Below are 21466 nucleotides of genomic sequence, written 5' to 3'. Positions count from 1 at the left end.
CATCCTAGGCAGAAAGCCAGAAGCAGCCGGCGGCCACCTCCGAAGGACAGATCACACACTAACCACATCCTGACAACAGCCTTTGTAAGTTAGCAATGTAGGCAGAGTGATGTGGCTTGCATTGGGCAAGTGTCCCCATATTTTCTCTGCTCCGGTCCCCTGGCAGTAGCCGTCATTGCATCTCCTCACCACCTGGGCTTTTCCTGTTTGTCAGAATCAGCAATTGAATATTGTCAGAGTATATTTCCTTTTTTTTTTTTTTTTTAGGAACATCAGAATTTTTATGCCAATGATGCGACTTTGGGCAACCTTGTCCTTTCGGTGAAGTACGAACAGGTTGAAAGACAAGACAACCTCCGTCTACTCCTGAGGTAAAACTGTCCGTTTGTGCAACCCTCAGGTATGCACCTTAGATCACAATTTAGAGCTGTTGGGAGAATCGGATTTCAAGATGGGGGACAGCTGGGGACATTCCACAGTTTCCCCCCCAGCGTTTCTTTCTGTTTTGTGTTGATTCGTGTCAGGACTCGAACCTGTACCAAGCATGACCTGATCCCTATTTCCTGCTTGAATGAATTTCCGAATGCTGTCCAAATGGCAAAGGTACGTTTGGGGCTCAGCACTGTTACTGTCTGTTGCTGATTTGTTCTCTCTTGTAATCCTCTGATCAGCGTTCCATTTTTTTTTATTTGTGGGCAGTCTTGGCACTCTGTCCCTGTGCAGTAGACAAGGGCCGTCCGTGGCTTAGTGGTAGAGCATCTGCTTAGTATTTAGAAGGCCCCAGGTTGTTGGTAGGTATACATAATTAGCAGAGCTTAGCAGATACCAGTAAAGACCCAGATACTAATGAGTTGCTTTGTATGAAAGTCTGCTTGCTAAACAGGTAGAGTAACACGGAGAAAAACTATAAATACTATACTGTATTGTTACATATTTACATTTATCTCAGCACATGCCTAGGACTGACTTTCTTTAAGTGAGAACAAAGAAAAACAGACTAACTTTATAACTTCTCATTACGTGTACACAGACAGCAGTGGCTATTCAAACCGGCAAATAGCTAATTAATAGGTCAGCTCATCAGGTGTGACTTCAAATCCTGTTTACACACAAATGGATAGTTAACACTTTCATGATTGGTTGTGACAGACACTTGTTTGGAGTGCAACACTTTTACTATCTGTTGCTGTTTTTCCCCTCCTCGTAATCCTCTGATCAGCATTCCACATAAAGCCAACTCTTTTCAGTTTTTTATGGCTTGTCTATGTATATTCAGTACATGCCCAGATTGTAGGTTTGAACATCAGCCTTTGTTTGGAGGTCTTCTGAGTAAAGTTTTATGAACACGGGATGGTTAACAATATTGGGAATTGTTCAGCCCGTCTTAAGGCAGGGATACATAAAAACTCAGGGGACTGTGGTCAAATACCATAAAATATTCCACTTAATTGCAAATGCTCTTTCATGAATGGCTTCCAACCTGCCTTTTTAATTGTGTCATTTATTTATTTTATTCACTTCATTTATAACCCACCTTTCTCATTGAGGCTCAGGACTGATTACACAGTGTAAAACGGTATGATCAAATGGTGATGGCACGAGATCTCTAATAACAATGTGTTAAGACTAGAAACAACCATAAACAACACCAAAAATGGTATCAGGGTGATATTATCAAACAATGCAGAAAATGGAATTACAGAATTAGAGCACAATGCGGTAAGAGCAGCTGTCAATGGCAAGAATTAGCAGCATTATGTCCAGAGCCCTACAGGAGTCAAAGTGATATGCATCCTTGCCCTAGGACAGGCATCCTGTTCTATGCAATTCTCTCCGAAGATCTTCTGACTTCTCCCCTCTCAGCTAAGCCAGAATGTCTAGCGTCTTCTGCTGGCCATGTGCTGTAACTGTTTCCCCCTGTAACTTGGATTCTTATTATGAAATGCCTGCAGACACACACAGGCTATCTCCCAGAGCATAAGAGCCCAGGAGTGGTGTACCACAGTTTTATTTTATTTATTTTATTTATTTTTCAAACTTATATACCACCCAATCCCCGAAGGAACACATACACAACCCAATTCTTGTACCAAAGAACGTTGCCTGAACACACACACCATTCCCTGGATATTCATTTCTGAAGTTTGTTCTCTTGTAAATTGTACCAATTTACTCCAAACAGCCTGTCCCACACTGGTTTAAAAGGCAAGAGTGTATTTGTTCATTGGGTTAAATATGTACTAGAGAAACATAAATGGTTTCATAAAATTTTAGAGGAATTCAAAATACAGCATGGCAGGTGCCTTATGTGAAATGGCATGGTATATTGTGCCTTAGCATTCATGCATGTGCATTATTACAGGCGTGTGTAAGGATGCATCCATCCCACCTGTTCAGATATCTATAAAGATTTTACAGAGGGAGCTAACTCTTGCAGTATATGCCAAACATTTTACCAAGGCATTACACCTCCTGAGGCAAGCAGGAACCACAAAACAGGTGTGGTTCTTGGACAAATAAACACAGTTGGAGTGAATGGTGTCAGGATACTTTGCAAATCGTTCAGTTTTGCTGGGTAGAGGATAACGTTTGCCATATTGCTGCGTAGAACTTTGAGGAGGGACTGGCGTCATCTGGTCTCAGATAATTAACTCAGTTCATTGTTGTGTCTTCTATGCTGTTCCCATGTGGAGCTGCACAGAACAACACTCGATGAAGAGTAGTGACAGGTATGTGCAACCATGTTTTCATAACTCCGACTTCTGTACAGTCCCACCTGGGAACTGTGCAGGCCACCTGGCTGAAACTGGCCTTCTCAGCCTAAGCTACCATGTGGGGCTGCACAGAACACTGAAGCCGGAGAAGCGGAGCCATGTTTTCTCTTTGTTTGTTATCATTACAACAAACCAATGTTCTGAACATGAGACCAATACCCAAATGATTAATGAAGCAAAATCTTTCTTTCTTTCTTTCTTTCTTTCTTTCTTTCTTTCTTTCTTTCTTTCTTTCTTTCTTTCTTTCTTTCTTTCTTTCTCTCTTTCTCTCTTTCTCTCTTTCTCTCTTTCTTTCTCTCTTTCTTTCTTTCTCTCTCTCTTTCTCTCTTTCTCTCTTTCTCACTTTCGCTCTCTCTCTCTTTCTTTCTCTCTCTCTCTCTTTCTTTCTTTCTCTCTCTTTCTCTCCTCTCTCTCTCTTTCTCTCTCTCTCTTTCTCTTTCTCTCTCTCTCTTTCTCTTTTTCTCTTTCTCTCTCTCTTCCCCTCCCTCCCTCCCTCCCTCCCTCCAAATGCTGTTCTTAAATGCATGTGGATATCCTGTATTTGGGGCTGAAAAAACTTGCATTGTAGTGCTGCAAGTCCAATGTGTCTTTGTCAGTATTACATTTTGCTATCTTCCCCATTACTTCTTCTATTTGATGAGTTTTGTTGTTAGGCAGGCTGTGTGCATTGAGATGGTTTGTTCATTGTTGAGAAGTGAGAGACTTTATTATTAATATATAGGCAACACTTTTTCAGATCATGCATACAGTAAATTTCAGTGGCTCCCTGCTTAAAATTAGCTCTGATAATGTTTTTACGAAGTCTAAGTATATTTGTGAGTCATGTGTACCATGTGACATAATGTTTTTACATTACTATTGACTTTGAAACTCACCTTGAATGTGGAAACTGCTGCTACATTGCAGCTGATGGATTGCAACCCCAAAGGGATTTCAAGGCAAAAAACAAAAACAAGACCAGAGATAGTTTGCCATTGCCTGTCTTTTTGTCGCAATCCTGGACTTCCTAGGTGGTCTCTGAGTCAACTACTGACCAGGGCCAACCATGCTTAGCTTTCCAGAGTTAATGAAATCAGTCTAGCCTGGGTCATCCAGGTCAGGGAAAATCTATCTTAAGAATGCTCAAACCCTTGCATCCCAAGCAATTAAGACAAAATGACCATTTTATGTGAAAAGTAGTAGCAAACTTTTTTCCCCCGGAGTTTAAATTTGCAAAGGGTGAATACTGCAAATTAAATATTGAAGCAGCCCTGACGTTTCTCTCTGCAACTTTAGTCTCTTTTGCAAAATCAGGGCAACAGGAATGCTAATCCCAGTCTCTCTCCTCCTGCAGTTGGTGTGTGAAGACGTGAATGTTGACCGTTTCTTCCCTGTGTTGTATCCCAAGGTAGGTTTGTGATGTCACACAAGGCATGTTCTCTCTATGGGGTGTCTGCCTTCTGTTTCTTCTCAATTGGCTTGTTTCCTCCACCTCCTAGGCTTCCCAGCTCATTGTTGCCTTCGATGAACATGTAATCAGCAATAACTTCAAGTTTGGGGTTATCTACCAGAAACTTGGACAGGTAAAAAACAAAAATGTGTCACACCCATATTCAACGCTCCTGCCAAAGGCAGGTAACAAACAATATGGAAACTGGGATGAGAACTTTTCTCTCTCTCTCTCTCTCTCTCTCTCTCTCTTCTCTCTCTCCTCTCTCTCTCCCCCCCTCTCTCTCTCTTCCCCCCCTCCACCCCTCCTTCCCTCAGCTCCCTTGCCCTCTTTCTCAGTAGCTTAATCTTTGGGTTTTTATGCTCTGAGTGAACACTCCCTTCATGTTCAAATCTCAGTTATGCATGCTTTCCAACATTGACAGTCACCTGCCCTCAGATCAGAGAATCCCTGTGGTTTCCAAAAGCTCTTGAAGTGTGACCTTTTCTCTCCCTTCACAGGGAAAGCAAAGGAGATCACCGTTTAGCTTTCCTTGCATTTAGCCTTCCCCCACCCACACCACAGCAGTTCCTCCCACTCTTCGAGCCACCTTTTCAGAAGGATCAGACCGGCAGATATATATATATATCACTGAAACCCTTTGAAATTGGCATGGTCTCACAAAGTAACACTAGACCAAAGACAGCCAAAAAACAACAACCAAATACCAAAGGGGGCAGGTAGCCTCCCCAAATGGAGGTTGTGGTAGGTGGGCAAAGTAGCAAATCAGCTCAATTTGGTTTGGGACACTTAGAAGGATAGTAATTTGCTGTAAACAAAAAAACTGTAGGAAAACCCCATTGTGAAGCAACCAGCCCTAGGGTAAGTAGTTCCTATACAAATGGTAGCAATTGGGACAGGCAGGTATGACTAAGGAGGAGACCCAGATAGGGTTGCCAGGTTCTAAATGGTAGCTGGAGTTCTCCTGCTATTGCAGTTATCTCCAGGTGTCAGAGGTTAGTTTACAGGTGAACTGTAAAAAATTCCCTTCTTTGGAAGGTGGACTGAAGTTGCTTCCTTCACTGAACCCGACCTTCCCAGGCTCCACCCCCATATCTTCAGGTGTTTCCCAACCTAGAGCAGACCACCTTAGGCTGAGAGCTGCTTTTGTGCTGCAGTGACCACCAGATGTCCTTCAAACACCAACATTTCTCACTTTTTTTAGTTCCAGTAATCCCATCAATGGGGATATAGCTTTACGGCAGAGCATCAATTAGGGGGTAGCCCCAGGTTCAATCCCTGGTGTCTCTAGTTAAAAGATCAAAAGTAGCTGGTGATACAGAAGGTCTTTCTCTGCTTGAGATAATGGTGAACCACATTGACTGTAGACTGAGCTGAACTTGATGGATCAATGGTTTGATTTGGCATGAGGAAGCTTCATGTGCCCTCTGGGCATAATGGTCCATGGCACTGAAGAAGAAGAGGAGTTTGGATTTATATCTCCTCCCTTCTATCCTGTAGGAAACTCAAAGGGGCTTCCCTTTCTCTCCCCACAACAGATACCTTGTGAGGTAGGTGGAGCCAAGAGAGTTCTGAACAAACTGCGACTAACCCAAGGTCACCCATCAGAAATGTAGGAGTGCGGAAACAAATTTGGTTCACCATATAAGAATCTGTCACTCATGTGGAAGAGCAGGGAATCAAACCCAGTTCTCCAGATTAGAGTCCACCTGCTCCTAACCACTACACCACCCTGGCTCTTTACACCAGTTGGACCTACTGGATAACTAGGCCCCAGCCAAATAAAAGAGGAGTCAAGTGGCATCTTGAAGAGCCAGCGTGGTGTAGCGGGGAGAGGATTTGGCTAGGATCTGGCAGTCCTATATTCAAATTGCCGTTCAGCCATGAGACTTATTGGGCAGCTGCGGACCCATTACATGATCTCTCAGCACGACCTACCTAACAGAGTGGTTGTTGGGAGGATAAAATGGAGGGCGGGAGAACAATTTTCACGGAGGAGAAAAGCATTTTAAACAACCAAAGTCTGTCAATAATAATTTTGGGATTAATTTCATTGAGGTGCCACCAGATGGAGAGTCCCTAAGAAAAGGGATTCTTAGGCTGATATTCACACCCATATTCCTTTTAATGAAAAATACTGTCATGTAAGAAGACTCCAAACACTTTTTTAAAATAAAATAAACAAAAGGTCCACAAAATCACCAGGGCTCTGCCTTGTTGCGCTGTTTGCATGCTCCTGAGTTTGAATGACACTGTGGCTTGTTCTTTTAAGAAGTTCACACGCCGATGGAATAAAGAGTCTTTCTCCATCTTAGCCAATAAACCCCAGGGCAGGGTCACGAACTTGAATGGGAAACACCTCTCCTTCCATTTTTTATCACTTCCTTTTTTCCAGACCACAGAGGAAGAGGTTTTCAGTAATTCAGATGAGAGTCTCGGCTTCTTAGAATTTTTAGATCTTATTGGAGACAGGATCCAGCTGCAGGATTTCCGTGGGTGAGTATGATAGATTTAAAAAAAAACTCTTCAAGTGCCAAATCATCTATATTGGATTGTTCTTGTGGTATCAAAGCCTCTGGCACAATGGCTCAAAGCAATCTTTGCCCAGGGAACAAAGTGTTGCGGAGTCCAGCAATTGGCTGTACTGTGGGTAGGTCTGCCAATCTTAGAGTGCCTGAGATCTCCTGGAATTACAACAGATCTCCAGACTACAGATGAGATCTTTCAAACGGTCACTTTGAAGGGCAGGCTGAATGGCATTATAATCTTCCCTCCTCAAGAATTTTCTGACCCAGAGTTGGTGACTGTGCCCATTAGGAAATGGTTGGGAATTTGGAGAAGATTCCAGAAATGAGGGAAGCAAAAGGACAGGGAGCTCAGAGGAAAGAGGCTGAAGGAAGAGGGCAGAGCAGGACAGGAGCTGAGTGCGGAGAAAGCTGAAGAAGAGTTAATGGGGAATGCCAAGGAGGCAGGGAAGAGAAGCCAAAAAGGGATAATTGGAAGGGGAGCTTTGAAGAGCTGGGATCCTGAATTGTCTTTCTGCTTTCAGCAGGGACTTCCACTCATCAAAGGAGAGGAAACTTTCCTGATTCTCCAATGTGATGGGCATTCCCTATTTTGACTCTCATCATGACTGGGAGAGGGGGCGGTCAACTGTTCTAAGGCCCTTTCCCCACTTACCTTTGTCCGAGGGTTGCTGCGTGCAATTCCCGGCGCGCGCCCCGTCATCAAAAGGCGCCATTTCAAAAGGCGCCAGGAATTACGGGCGCTGAGGGGGTGAGAGAGAGGCAGCATTGAGGCGGCTGTGTTCTTGCTGCTCCTGAAGTGGGGAGTGCAGCTGGACCCCGCGCTACTTGAGGAGAGTAGCGCGGGGCTTAAGGTAAGTGGGGAAAGGGCCTAAGAGAAAACACTTTGGAAAGGCTTAGATGATTAGTGGGAAAAGGGAGGATGGAAACTGACTATTCATGAGGCTGATTTCCTTTTTTCACCACAGATTCTTTCTTCAAGCTGCTCCTGGGGTCTCCCCCAGAAGCAGAATTTGGATGACATTTTGGGTGGCAGTGGGAGGATGAAACTGAGGAATTGCTGCTCTGCTGACAGAAATCCTTCCTGTGAGAAATTTACCAAATTTGCCAAGACTCCGTTGCAGGGTTGACATTTTCCACTCCAGAAGGGAAGAAATGCAAAATCGATTTTCTTTCCAATTTCAAAATGCTTTTTTTGTTCTTCTCTTGTTTTTCTTTTCTCCTGTCTCCGGTCGTCTTCCGCCTTTCCTGTAATGCACGGGGACTGGTTACCTCAGCTTCCGAGGTGGCTTGGATGTTACAAGAGGTCAAACGGGGTCTGAGTCCGTCTACACAAATTTCCGGGGCAAAGAGATCATGTTTCATGTCTCTACAAAGTTGCCCTTCACCGAGGGAGATGCCCAGCAGGTAAATCGGGGGAAGGGGAATTATGGAGAATGGGGAGCTCAAAATGAAGGGCGAGCTTTTAGGACAGTGTAAATAGCCTAGAACTGCTGCACAGAGATTATTGGACTAGATTGGAAAGAAGAGAAAGAGGCCCAGTTCACACCAATGTATTCCTCGCTTCCAGCGACCTTTTGTTTTGGATCAGGTTTCTAATTACGTTACAGCTTCAATATATGATTCAAATTAGATTTTCCATTGTACAGTTGCTTTGAAGTGACCACGCTTGTTAAGGGGAGGCCCTGCATTTTCCAGGTGCAGGGAAACCCCAACGTTTTCTATTTCGCTCTGCAGGGAAAGCATAATAAATGGCCCATTACTCATGGAAAACTAACCTCGGGCCTTTTAGCTGTGTGGTGGGGCTGAAGTATGGTTTCCCCGTGTTTCTCTGTTTACATGCAAGAAGGCAGCCCAGTCCTCCCCACAGTTAGTCTCAACAGGCCTCTGTTTCCTGATTTCCTTAACTCCACCCCTCTTAATTATTTATTTTATTGGATTTGTATCCTGCCCCTACCCCGAAGGGCTCTTAAAGGCACAGATCTCATAACACTCAGTAGTCCCAATACTATAGAGCTGATAATCCCCACCCCACCCCTCAGTTCCCTTTCTCTGCTGCTGTGGGAGAGAGGTTTGTTTTTAAAAAAGAGGCTTGTCTGGAAAATAGTTTTTAAAAGCCCTCCTGATCATCAGGGATGACAGAAGCAGAGTAGGGGAGGTGGGCTGGAGCCAGAAATAGATCCTGCCTGTTGTGCTATTCCTTGCGAGAGCCTTTGTTAATATATTGAAATGAGCATTAGAGAAGCGGGAGCAAGCAGGCAATATGAAATAAGGTTAGGGCAGGGGTCTGCAACCTGTGGCTCTCTAGATGTTTGTGGACTACAATTCCCATCAGACCCTGCCAGCATGGCCAATTGGGATTTGTAGTCCATGAACATCTGATGGGATTTGTAGTCCATGAACATCTGGAGAGCCGCAGGTTGCAGACCCCTGAGTTAGGGGGAAGGCATGGACGGCAGTGCAAGGAGTGGTAAGGGTGGAGCTTGGTGGACTGGCTGTGAGTGGAGGGAAGAGGTTTGGGGCAGGAGAATCTCCCCGCTCTGCCAGCAAAGAAAAATTAAATTTGTGCCGCAAGTGGTCTCGCTGGCCGTGGGGAGACTACAGAGTGAAAGCGGGTCTGGAGGAGAAACATCAGTGCAAGAAATCTTGCTGTGACAGACATTTGCCCCATCGTGCAGCAGATGTGGTCCAGTGGCTTCTGGTGGATTTTATCTTATTTTGTAATACATTAATGCATCAGTGTTATGTTTCTTTGGAGTATGTTTAATAGGTTTTGTGTTGTCCTCCCACAAGCAGGCTTTAGGTAAAGAGCACCAGAAGACGTATGAAGGGGGAAGAGGGGGCATGGGCCACAGAACACTGAACTGTGCAGGCGCAATACAGCTTCCCCATCCTAATTCCCCATGCAAATTTTGTAGATGTGGAAACACCCACAAGCAACACGTCATGGGAACAGCACAAACGCAGGGCAGGAGAACATGATTTGCAAGGAAATTGTTACTCCTGCACCGAGCCAGAAAAGAAGACGAAGAGGCGGGAACAACAGTTTGCAATACACACTACTTGCCCCCCTAGGAAAGGGAGGTGATTTTACTGCTGACAGAGAGCGGAATAAGACACAAGTGTATAGTTGGCCTTAATTTGGGAACTAGTTGAGTGGAAGTTCATGAAGGGTTTGGGTTTGAAAATAGGATGCAGGGTCAAATTGGCAGTGTCCTGGGAGTCCTAAGTTTGAGAGGGTGACTTGCCTCTTGTGCTCTCCTTTCTAGCTTCAGCGGAAGCGCCACATTGGGAATGATATTGTGGCCATTGTGTTCCAAGACGAAAACACACCCTTTGTCCCTGACATGATCGCATCCAACTTCCTGCATGCCTACGTAGTGGTGCAGCTCCATCACAGCGTCCTTGGGGAGACTCTGTACAAGGTAGTTTCAGAGGGAAACCGTATCTGATGAAGGGAGCATTGATTCTTATGCCTTGAAAATCTTGTTGGTCTCCTAAATTGCTACTGGACTCTAATCTATCTTTCTACAAGGTGAAGTCCATAGGCAGCCAGCAACTGTGGCATCCCTTTCATACTGTTGCACTGATTCCATGGTGGGTGGCCCTCCCTGGAATATCCTGGCTGAGCAGGAATAGCCAGCATCTTTCCTGGAGGATCTACATTCAGCTGGCCCGCTTTTTTCCTTATGGCTGGACGCCAGGGTAGCAAAGATTTCCTAGTGAACTTAACTGGGAAAGAATACTGAGCTACTGCCATAAGGTGAAGAATGTTGGATAATCTCCTCGTAGAGATTAACTGTTTCACAACGAGCAGAGTGTGCAGAGGCTAAGCATAGCGGAGCATATCCCAAACATGCGTGTGAGCTTAGGCACAAAGAAAAGTCGGAGTCGTTTGTAGTTTCTAATCTAATAAAAAGAGTATTTATTAGTGAACTCCATTCTGGATAGAAAGGTAGATAGATAGGTTCACTATTCTATTCTAATCTAGCTCGATGGGGATGGATGCACAGAGCATCCATCCTCTCTACGCAAATGGTGCTGTAGGTAGGAGATCAAGATGGAGAGTGAGAGAGAGAGTGAGACCGGAAGGAAGTCCCTAAGAGTATCAGTCTAACATCAAAGGAAAGTGCCAGCATGATAGAGTAAAGGTGACAATCCTCAGGTCCCTATGTAGCATCTGGCTTACTAGTAAAAACCCCTCTGTCGTTGAGGTAGGAAACAGCGCAAACTCCTTCTCTTCCAACAAAGAAAACTTTGAGAAGGAGGAACTTCCTAACAGAATTTAAGTTGCAATGAAATATTTAGGCGTGCTTGGTCCTGAGTGGTGGCTCATTGAATTTTAACAGGGTTTTTTTTTGGGGGGGGGGGGGGGGGGGTTGCTTCCTGTAGACTCGGTTGCTGTTGGAAGGGGAAATCATTCCTGTTGAAGGACAAGCTAATCCTACTCAGTGCAAAGTTTATATTCAGGCTGTGGGCAGAAAATTGCTTTGTAGTTTGTTCTACGATGAGCCATTTCATCCAATGGCAAGTTATTGGTATGCACAAAGGTCTTGCCATCACCCTGAACCACTTTGTTGCTTTCTGCTGCATTTCAGGTTTCCGTTACAGCCCGTGATGATGTCCCGTTCTTTGGACCCCCTCTTCCAAACCCGGCCATATTCAAGAAGGTTAGTATGTTTCTGGTGGGCTGCTGTGGTAGAAAAAAAAAAGGCTTGATGAGTCTTCGGGTAGTATTTTTGAGGTCGCAGTGAACTAATTTGTGCAATAACCTAGGCCTCAATCTTGCATGTGGCAGCCAGGGTTTGGAAGAATTTAATGCTGTCTGTACAACCTGGATGCGTTTTTCATGTTCTGTGTTGCTCATAGCCAGCCGTATCTTGTTCCTGTTGCCATGTTCCATTTTAAAATATGAATAAGTGGCTAAAACATAGTTGATGTTGTATATAGATATAAAGAGAGAGATCCCTTCTCATAGTCTTCTCATAGTCTTCCACTGTACTGTGCCTAGGTGACTTTTGGCTAAGGACCGCCCTGCCCATTGAAAAGGATCACACAGGAACTCTGTCATTCTAGATCAGTGGTGGTGAACCTTTGGCACTCCAGATGTTATGGACTACAATTCCCATCAGCCCCTGCCAATTGGCCATGCTGAAAGGGGCTGATGGGAATTGTAGTCCATAACATCTGGAGTGCCAAAGTTTCGCCACCACAGTTCTAGATTAACTAGCAAAGGGTGGCATGTGTGAATGTTCTACTGTGTCAAAGCACTCCTTGTTTGCAAAAAGTTCTTCAGAAGAAAAGTAGCTCTCTTCTTAATGTGTAAGTTATAGATAAACAAGGATTCTTTTGCAGGAAATAGAGAGGGCATTCTGATTTGGTGGAAGTAGGTTGGAACTCCATCTCTACCAAAACTCTAGAACTCTCTCTCCAGGGAGAGTTGTCTGTCCCTTCTGTTGCCATTTCCTGCCAGCAGGTGAAGATTTTTTTGTTTCATGTGTCTTTCCCACAGTGATCCTTCCTTCCCGCCCAATATTTTAATCTAATTTTTGGGGCAATGTGGCCATGATCTGGTAGTTTTTGCTCCTAACATTTTGCCCACATCTTTGGCTGGCATCTTCAGAGGCCTGTCACGGTAAGATGTGTTTCTCTCCCTGGCACATTTTACCATGACGTGACTCTGAAGATGCCAGCCACAGATGTGGGTGAGTTAGGAGCAAAAACTACCAGATCACACAGCCCAGAAAACCCACAACAGCCAGTTGGTTCTGGCCATGAAAGCCTTTGCGGGTACGTTTTAATTAATTTTTTAATGGTTTGGGGTGTTTATTTTAGCTCTGGTTTTATTTGTTTTAATGATTTGGTTTTTGTTGCTTTTAATTTTTTTTAAGAACTGGTTTTCATCATGTAGCTTTTTAATTTGCTAGCTGCCTTGGTGTCCCTCATGAAAGCAGAAGACTGGGAATATATTTTAAAATAAATAAGCAAGAATTTATAGTGAGTTAGACCTAACTGGGCTATCCTACTGAATTATTGTGAACATTAGTTTACTGTAAAATACCATTCATTGCTGTGAGTAGGGAAATATTCTTCTGTGGGCACCAGAGTATCTGTCCCTGAGCATGCATGTCCACCTGCAGCATGTATGTGATTGACCTGGAAAGGAGCATATCCGTGACTCTGTTCTGGTGCCAAAGTAGCTTCTGGATATCACTGAGTGATTCTAAGAACGGGCTTCTCAGGACCGTCAAAAATATAATTGAGATTTTTTTTCTCTTCCTTTCTTTCTGCAGGGTCCAGAATTCCGTGAATTTCTCCTAACCAAGCTTATCAACGCAGAGTACAGCTGCTTCCGTGCTGAGAAATTTGCTAAGCTAGAGGTAGATTTTTAAAAAATATTTTAAAATTAGTGTCTGTATTCATGTATTTTGGGATTTGACTCTAATCTGGAGAACCGGGTTTGATTCCCCACTCCTGTACATGAGCAGCCAACTCTTATCTGGTGAATCAGGTTTGTTTCCCCACTCCTACATTCCTGCTGGGTGCCCTTGGGCTAGTCACAGTTCTCTCCGAACGCTCTTAGCCCCACCTACATCACAAGGTATTGTGGAGAGAGTAAGGGAAATAGCTTGTAAGTCGCCTTGAGCCTCTTGAACCTGTCTCCTTTTTTATGCAAGGAAGGTTTGTATAGAGCAGTGGTGGCGAACCTTTGGCACTCCAGATGTTATGGACTACAATTCCCATCAGCCCCTGCCAGCATGACCAATTGGCCATGCTGGCAGGTGCTGATGGGAATTGTAGTCCATAACATCTGGAGTGCCAAAGGTTCACCACCACGGGTATAGAGGAACGTTTGATTGTGTCTGCCCCCCACTAAGAAGGCCAAACCAAACACAGAGCTAAGAGATACAGGAGTAGATTCTTTCCTTTGTTTTCAAAGAAAATAGTAGGGAAGCTGTAAACTTCGATACAAACATCATCGCCAGACTCTGACTTCCTCAATGAGACATGAACTACTCATTCGACCACATCAATGGTAGTTGAATTTTGTGTTGAGCAACTTTGAACCTCTGTACAACAACCTGGTTTGTACTACAGGCTAAGTTGTTGTCAACCTCTAAACTGATTGGTGCAATCGTTATTTTAATTTTTTTAAATTTGGTACTGTCACACTTTCATGCTACTTCTACCATTAAGTGATATTCCCAGTGCCATGATGCTAATCAGCTCAAACTGAAATAAACATTAAAGATGTACTGCCAATTATCTAAATGAGTAGTCACTAAACACACACACAGATATTTAAATAAGTCTCAATTCAAATGACTTTTTAAATAAAACAATGTGCCTCTTAAAATTGAAGGTAGTGATATAACTTAATGATCCTGGCGTTTCCACAAAGTCTATTTGCCCTGAGGGTCAATACTATTTGGATACAGTCCAGTAAATAGCTTAACAGAGCAACTCAGATCGTTATCATTGCTCTAGGTTAAATTTGTCTTCTCTTGTCTCTCCACTTTTTTTCTTTGACGTGGACGCACCTGTCCTTTCTGGTGCAGGAGCGCACCCGCAGTGCCCTACTGGAGAGTCTGTACGAAGAGTTGCAGATCCGCAGCCGTAGCATGATGGGATGGGCTTCGGGGGAGGACGACAAAATGGAGAACGGGGGTGGTGGATTCTTTGAGAATTTCAAGGTGAGAGAAGAGGTACTCAGGCTTGGGTTTTAGTGGGTGAGTCATTAACCATCTGATGTTCCCGGCAAAGGAAACAAATTGAAGTAATGTTAAACAGGGACAGGTGTGACAGAGGAAAAGCACTTCACACAATTTGGGTTGGAATTGTTATGTGGGTCTGACTTGCTACTAAGATGAGGCTCTGTAAGGTTGCAAACCTTGCAAACCTCCAGGTGGCTGCTGGAAATCTTCAAGGGTTTCAACTACTCTCCACAGGGCAGAAATCTATTCCCCTGGAGGAAACAGCTGCTTTAGAAAGTGGAGTCTGTAGCATTATACCACAAATCCCTCCTCCCCCGCGCCCTGCAAGGGGGAACTGTGCCCGGGGCACATGTGCGCCCCTGCCACGCCCTTGCCCCAGAACGTCCCTGCACCGCCCCCGCACCAGCGTGTGCCCGGTGCGTCATGCACCCCCCTTGATGCTACTCCACTGCCCTGCCCTCTTCAAGCTCCACCCCCAAAATCTCCAGGTATTTTCCAACCTGGAGCTGGCAATTTTAGGCTTCGGCCTAGTTTGTACTTGCAGAAGAAATAGACATACCAGCTCCAGGTTGGGAAATTACTGATGATTTGGGAGAAGCTGGGGGAGGATGGGAGTTTGGGAAAGGAAAGGAGCTCAGCCACGAAGTCTGCATTTTCAATCTGCCCGTTTCTCCAGGGCAGCTGATTTGTTGCAGTTCAAAGCCCCACTCAGATGTTCGCAACTCTGAGCAAAAACATGACTCTCCCTACCTAAAATTTAAAAATGGCACAGTTGGTTCTATTACCTCAGAATTCTACCATCTTATTCCCCTACTTGTCAGGTAAGCTCTAAGTAGACCTATAAGTCAAAAAGGTGACTGACTGGAGAGTTGCCCTGGGGTATATTTATCTTGTGGAAATACAGCAGAGTGTGCTTTTTGAAAACATGGGATCAGAGGGGTTCCGACGTAGTCCACAGACATGAAAACAATGCCTTTTCTGCCTGATTTCCAGAAAGACTCTTGTCTTGGCAATGCTAATGTAAGTTCCTCTGCCACCCTCTCCCCTGCCTACTGCTGTCCCATGGCACACTGCATGATGACCTTTCGGTATGTCCATGATTGTGTTGGTGTCTGTCTCCCTGTCTTCCTTCTGTCTAGCGGGTGATCCGAGGCCGTAGCCAGAGTTTGGATACTATGGGGATAGCCATGCGGAAGCAGCAACAGGTGATAACTCCACCCAACCGCCCAGCTACTGCCGGCCTCGCTCTCAACCAAAGTGTTGCCGAGGGCCCCAAGGCGATTGCTGCGGTAAGCTGTTGAAAAGAGGGCATCCCAGGGCGTAGGTCCACTCACCCATCTCCTGTTTCCCTGTGGACCTACCTTTTGTCTGCACTTTTGGGTTTACAGCTCCTCATTTCTCCATGTTTGTGTATCTTGGTTATTTAATTGATTTTCCCTCCTTCTCTCGTCTCTCTTGGAATGCATTTTCTTTATCATACGTCCGAGTTTGGACCCAGATCTGTGCCTGTGCTTATTATTGTGACTCGGAATGAGCTTGAAAGTGTAACCAGAGAATCTCTGTGTTACAAATTTTAGAGTCTTTGTACATCACCCTGTCTTATTCCAGACTGGCCTTGGCCTTGAATTTAGGAGGGAAAATGTCTTGAAAAGATTAAGTGTAACCAACTGGTGCTCTGGAGAACCTTTTCAGAATATCTGTTGGTTACATTTGATCTCTTTAAGATGTCTTCCCTAAGAGCAGTAGAGTGGGATTTTGAAAATAACGTATTTTTGCTTAAGCAAAATATGGTGTGGTTTCCTCAAAATTCTTCCAAAGAATTTTGACGAGGCTAGTGACATTCTGGATGACAAAGGAGGAGGATCTATACCTCTCTACCTAGGCCCTATGTAGAAACTTCTATTGTTGTTGAGGGGCAACTGACAGTCTAGGCTGATTTAAGAACCCGCATTAAAGATTTTGGGCAATTTGTCATCTGTCTTTGTTTTGGGGATCCAAAGCTAATGAAAAAACTTTCCACATAGTGGGCAGAGGTTGAGAGATTCTGAAATTAGAGTTGTTCCCTTTTTCCCCCTGAATTGAAATTCTGAGGTGATTTTTTTGCAGCTCCTTTTTGGGGGAATGCATTTGAGAGAAGCTGAAAGTTTTGATCGAAAATTTCTCTGGGGTTGTGCACATCTCTGCTACAGATGATTTGGGGATTAGGTTTTCTGGCAAGGGTGGTTTCAGTACCATGACTGATGTGTTCTGTGGTTGGCTAGTTGTAATGAAGCAGTGTTTGAAAAGGGAGGATAAAAAGACAGAGATACTGCAGTGGCAAGTCTTTCTCTTGGCAACCACGTGACTAGTGTTGGATTAGAACAGGAGTAGGGAACCTGCGGCTCTCCAGATGTTCAGGAACTACAATTCCCATCAGCCTCTGTCAGCATGGCCAATTGGCCATGCTGGTAGGGGCTGATGGGAAATGTAGTTCCTGAACATCTGGAGAGCCGCAGGTTCCCTACCCCTGGATTAGAATGTGGTAGCTTTTTAAAAGGCCATCAAAAATATCCAGGTTTTCCAGTTTTCATGAGTCAAAGCTCACTTTGTTAGATACCAGATACAAAATCTAATATGTCAGATGTGGTATCTAATAAAGTGAAAAGCTGGAAACCCTGGAAAATTTTGCTGGTCTTTGAGGCATTACTGGACTCATTTTTTTCCTACGACTACAGACTAGCACAGCTACCTACCTGAAAATAGCATTTGATAAGATTTGTCCAGGGTTTGTTGAAGATCACCCAAGTGAGGTGACAAAAATGGAGATTTGGGTGGTTTACTAAATTTGACTGCCAACCCCGCTCCCCCAACAGATGCTGGGTTTCCATAATACACCAGAGCAGGACTCCGTCTTTGAAATCTGCCATTCCCCTGGACTTTGAACATATGAAACTGTCTTATATGGAGTCAGGTCATTGGCCTAACAAAATCACTGTTCTCTAGTCTGACTGGCAGCTGCACTCCTGATCTCTGAGGGAGTCCTCACTCATCCCCTCCTACTTGATGCTTTTATCTAGAGATGGCAGGGATTGTACCCGAAACCTTTTGCACACAAAGCAAATGCTCCACCTTTGAGCCATGGCATCTTCCTGATAGAATGAACACAAGAAATTGCCTTATACTGAATCTGACCTTTGGCCTGTTATCAGTATAGTATACTCTGACTGGGAACAGCTCTCCTGCTTCTCAGGTTGTCAAAGACCTAACCTGGCCTTTGGGGGCGGTAGCAACTCCAAGTACCATGGGCACTGAACCAGCAACTCCAAGATGCAAAAAATATTTTAAAATGTATTAAAGCTAAAGTATTAAAATGCACGCTTAAATCAACAGTGGACATCTCAAGGTGCGTACACAGTCACGCAAAGAAAATAACAAAGCTAACCTCTACATACCACAGTGAACTCTTCCAATCAAAAGGTTCTAGATGTCTCAAGCACATCTACAAAGTTCAAGTAGACATGCATGCAGAGTGGAGAATGGTAGAGATTAAGCAAAGAGAAAGGTATCTGCTAATACTGAGGGTAGTATTTATGTTTTTTAGCAAATGCCAATTAACTGAGATGACACCATTGTTCTAATAACGCACAGTGTAACCTTGAGCTGATAAGCACTCACTTCACACTCCTGCAAATTTGAACTTTAGTAACTCATGAGAGGAGACAAAGGATTTTTCTAGGCCTTAGGCTTTCAAAGTGGATTATCTCTTGACACAGGTGGAGGTCTTTCAGATCACCCACTAGCTACTCCTGTTAACTGAAGACGTCAGGAATTCAGCCTGCCCCCCCCCCCTCCCATTCCACAATGTATACATAAAAAAGTAAAGAACAGAAATGCCTTCAAAACTATCAATTTGTACCACTATGAAAACATGTTGCAGATCATTTTGGTAGGATTTTGTATTTATGTTGCAGAGATTTATTACTGCTTTGTTTCACGTCTCAAGAAAGCAGCCATTTCCCCCCTTTTGGGCAAGACATTAATTCTTAAAGTATACTGATGACAGGGTGCTATGGGTTTTCAAACCCCGGTTGAATGAGCCCCCCGTTGATTCCAGCTGTGAAATCCCTTGAGTATACTTACGATTGTAGAAGACCAAACTTTTTTTCTGCATGGAATCTTTTAACCTGCTGCCCAAAACTTTCCATTGTTGCTGAAGTATTCCTGGAGCAGAACACAGACATATTGGAAACACAAAATAATAATGGAGTGGAACTGAGGGCAATCGGGTTGCATCTGAGGCTTTAGCTGCAGACATAAGCATGGACAGAAAATTATGTGGTTTCCTTCTCAAAGAGGGTTTGATTTGACTTGGGGAGCAAACTTCAGTGGCCAGCCTTTTGAAGTTGTTACATTTGGTACTTACAATGCTGCTTGGACAGCTGGTCTGTTTTGCCCTCTATAGTCTGTTCTGACTGGCGAAGATGCTCCAGGATCTTTTCTAGTGTTGCCAAAATGAGGTTCCAGGGACTGAACAAGTAGGGTTGATCCTACCCATTCACTGAGCAAAGTGTGAAGCCTTCTGCCCATGTTAAGGGCCTTCCTCCAAATTAAGTGGCACTTCCATTGAAGGAAGAGTTGCAGGAAGGCGCCTTGAGCTAAAAGAAGGCTGGTGGGAGCATGGTTAGAGTCACCCAAGCTGGAAGAAGGCTGCTTCTGTAGGCAAAGTATATGCTTTACTGCTCAGTGATGGTGTCTTTAACAGAATGAATAGTATTCTCTAGTGTTCATTTCCTTGGACAGTTGGCTTCCCTGGTATATCTGGGAGTAGAGACAAAGGTTGTAACTTCTAGACATGAATCCAGGTACCCAAATGCTCAGTCCCATGTGGCCACATTATTGCTGCAAGTTTATATTAGCATTTAACTGTTGCACAGTCAAACAATGCTTTCAAATAAATGTAGGTAAGAGCTCAGGAATAGCATCTGTGCATTCTAGCCTCTCCTCACTGAAATGTCTAGAATTGCCCACCTGTTGGGACATCATGTATTTCCCTGCTGCACATGGGTGGTGTAAGAAAGCCTGCCTCATGCTTTTACAAAGGGAGGTGATGGAATGAGGCTGGTGCGCCCCGTTTTCAGTAGCAGTAGAATGTCTAGCTTGGTCTGTGGGGCTCTGCAGCTTTCCCCCCTCTGTGTTCTTCCTCTTTCTCCTCTGAATCTGTATTTTGTTTCTGCTGCTGTTGCTTTCCTGTGCCTTCCTATGAATTTCTGTCTGCTGATCTTTTCCATCTCAGTCCGTTTCACTGTTTCTCCCACTTTCCTCTTGGTTCATCCTTTGGGCACCCAGCATGGTCAGTTTTCCACATTCTCCTTGTGGGAACACTGGATGAGCTAGATATTTTACCACGGGGGGTAGGGTCCAGCATCCACTCTGTCATCCTGTCCTCTCTCTACCCGTTCCCACCATCTGTACATTTTCCATTCCTTTCTCTTTTTTCCTACTATCCTTTCCTCCCCCTCTAGTCTTTTGCTCTGCCTGGGAGAAGCCCGTCGCACAACCGAGGTCGCTTCAATGGGCGCCGCAGTAGTGCCATTGGCATTGAGAACATCCAAGAAGAAAAGAGGTATGCACCTTGCGGGGGAGGCACAGGGCTAGATTTGGGGAGGGAGGAATTTATCCATAGAAACTCTTGTGGTTGTTTATACAAGAGGTGCTGCTAGAAAAACAGAAACAGCAGAGCCTACGTAAAAATGTCAGGCAAAGGTTTCAGACCATTGATGCTGGAGATATAAGGGCTAAACTAGCAGTGACAGCATCTTTGTGGCCACCCGAGGACACTGCTGCTGTGTTAAAAATCCATTTAAAATGGTGCAAGGGCTTGACCCTGAATGGGACCACAGTGGGCTGAGATGTTCTTGTTCCCCCCTCTGCATGCTTTATCAAGTGCCAAAACAGCTGTGCTACACATGCACGCATGCACACACACACACTCGCACACACCATGGCTGTTTTGATACTTGAAAGGGCCAGGGGAGGGGCAAGAGTGCCACTTGATTTCTAGCATCTCACCTATCAGCACCCATAACTTCCCATTTTTAAAGATTCCTTCAACTTGGCAAGCTCTTTGAGTGTTAAAAGTGAAAGGAAACCTAAATGGTGACTTCAGGGAGGGGACAGTGCTACATGATATTGTCTCCAACTTGGGGACCAATGGGAAACATTAGAGACTGAGGAAAGCAGAAACTGAATAAGAAGACACCAGGAGCAGTCTGGGAGAAGAAGGGAGTCCGAATGGAGGTGTGGGAAGAAATTCATAGGGACGATGAGCTAAGAAGGAAGGAATAATCAAGTACTTGGGATTGAGGACAGTTTGTAAGGGGGTTTTTTTAGGTGGCACAAGAGCAGACATCATTCCGACAAGGAACCATGGCCGTTTCTTTTATCCACCATTGGTCAAATCAGTTTTGTTGAACTGTTGTAAACCGAGATGATAGTGGGACAAGCACACCCTTTGTGTATCACTGTTTGGTGGGTGAGAACACCCTTTGTGTACCACTGTTTGGACAAAGCCCCTATTGCTTGGAGTGCCATCTGAGAAGCTCTTTTAGGGCGTCCAGTCTTAACGATAGGGGGAAAAGGGCAAAAGTAGATAACAGGTTATTCATAACCCTTAGAAATAATAAGGCAGTGTGGAAAGTTAATCAGTTCCTTCTTTGCAGCTGTCTTTGCAGCTGATCAATTTGAGTTAATCAGTTTTTAGAAGGTAGAAAATGATCATTTAATCCCCCCCCCTTTTCTGCCTAGTACCGCTTTGGGTGTGTGTATAAACATGTTTTATATTGATATCTGAGAAGCAAAAATTGTAGAATGACATTGTGGTGACATTGGGATTTCCTGAGTGATCCTCCTCTCTCTCTGCTGTGCAAAAGCATGAATTGGGGTAAACTGCAAACTAAACACTCTTGTCTGAAGAGTGCTGAGAGCTCTTCCTGGATGCCCCAAGGTCGAGGCATGTAGTGGAGGCTTTACGTGGGGTGGGTGTGC

General features: G+C 44.4%; 1 protein-coding gene across 3 annotated transcripts in view; it reads left to right on the top strand.

Moving 5' to 3' along the window:
* LOC125437117 (rap1 GTPase-activating protein 1-like) overlaps positions 1 to 21466 on the top strand; it is a 60204-nt gene that overhangs the window by 28833 nt on the left and 9905 nt on the right. For all 3 annotated transcript variants that reach the window (XM_048504497.1, XM_048504496.1, XM_048504498.1), the window contains exons 7-18: positions 268 to 371; positions 525 to 603; positions 4108 to 4161; positions 4253 to 4336; positions 6599 to 6699; positions 8006 to 8135; positions 9998 to 10153; positions 11327 to 11398; positions 13022 to 13108; positions 14288 to 14422; positions 15583 to 15732; positions 19945 to 20045. In XM_048504497.1, coding sequence (XP_048360454.1) covers positions 268 to 371; positions 525 to 603; positions 4108 to 4161; positions 4253 to 4336; positions 6599 to 6699; positions 8006 to 8135; positions 9998 to 10153; positions 11327 to 11398; positions 13022 to 13108; positions 14288 to 14422; positions 15583 to 15732; positions 19945 to 20045 — 1253 coding nt within the window. The remainder of the gene's footprint in view (positions 1 to 267; positions 372 to 524; positions 604 to 4107; positions 4162 to 4252; positions 4337 to 6598; positions 6700 to 8005; positions 8136 to 9997; positions 10154 to 11326; positions 11399 to 13021; positions 13109 to 14287; positions 14423 to 15582; positions 15733 to 19944; positions 20046 to 21466) is intronic.

The sequence above is a fragment of the Sphaerodactylus townsendi genome, linkage group LG07 (genome assembly GCF_021028975.2).
Source record: "Sphaerodactylus townsendi isolate TG3544 linkage group LG07, MPM_Stown_v2.3, whole genome shotgun sequence".
NCBI lineage: Eukaryota > Metazoa > Chordata > Lepidosauria > Squamata > Sphaerodactylidae > Sphaerodactylus > Sphaerodactylus townsendi.
Note: the sequence above shows the minus strand (reverse complement) of the source record. Positions and strands in the feature narration are given on the sequence as shown.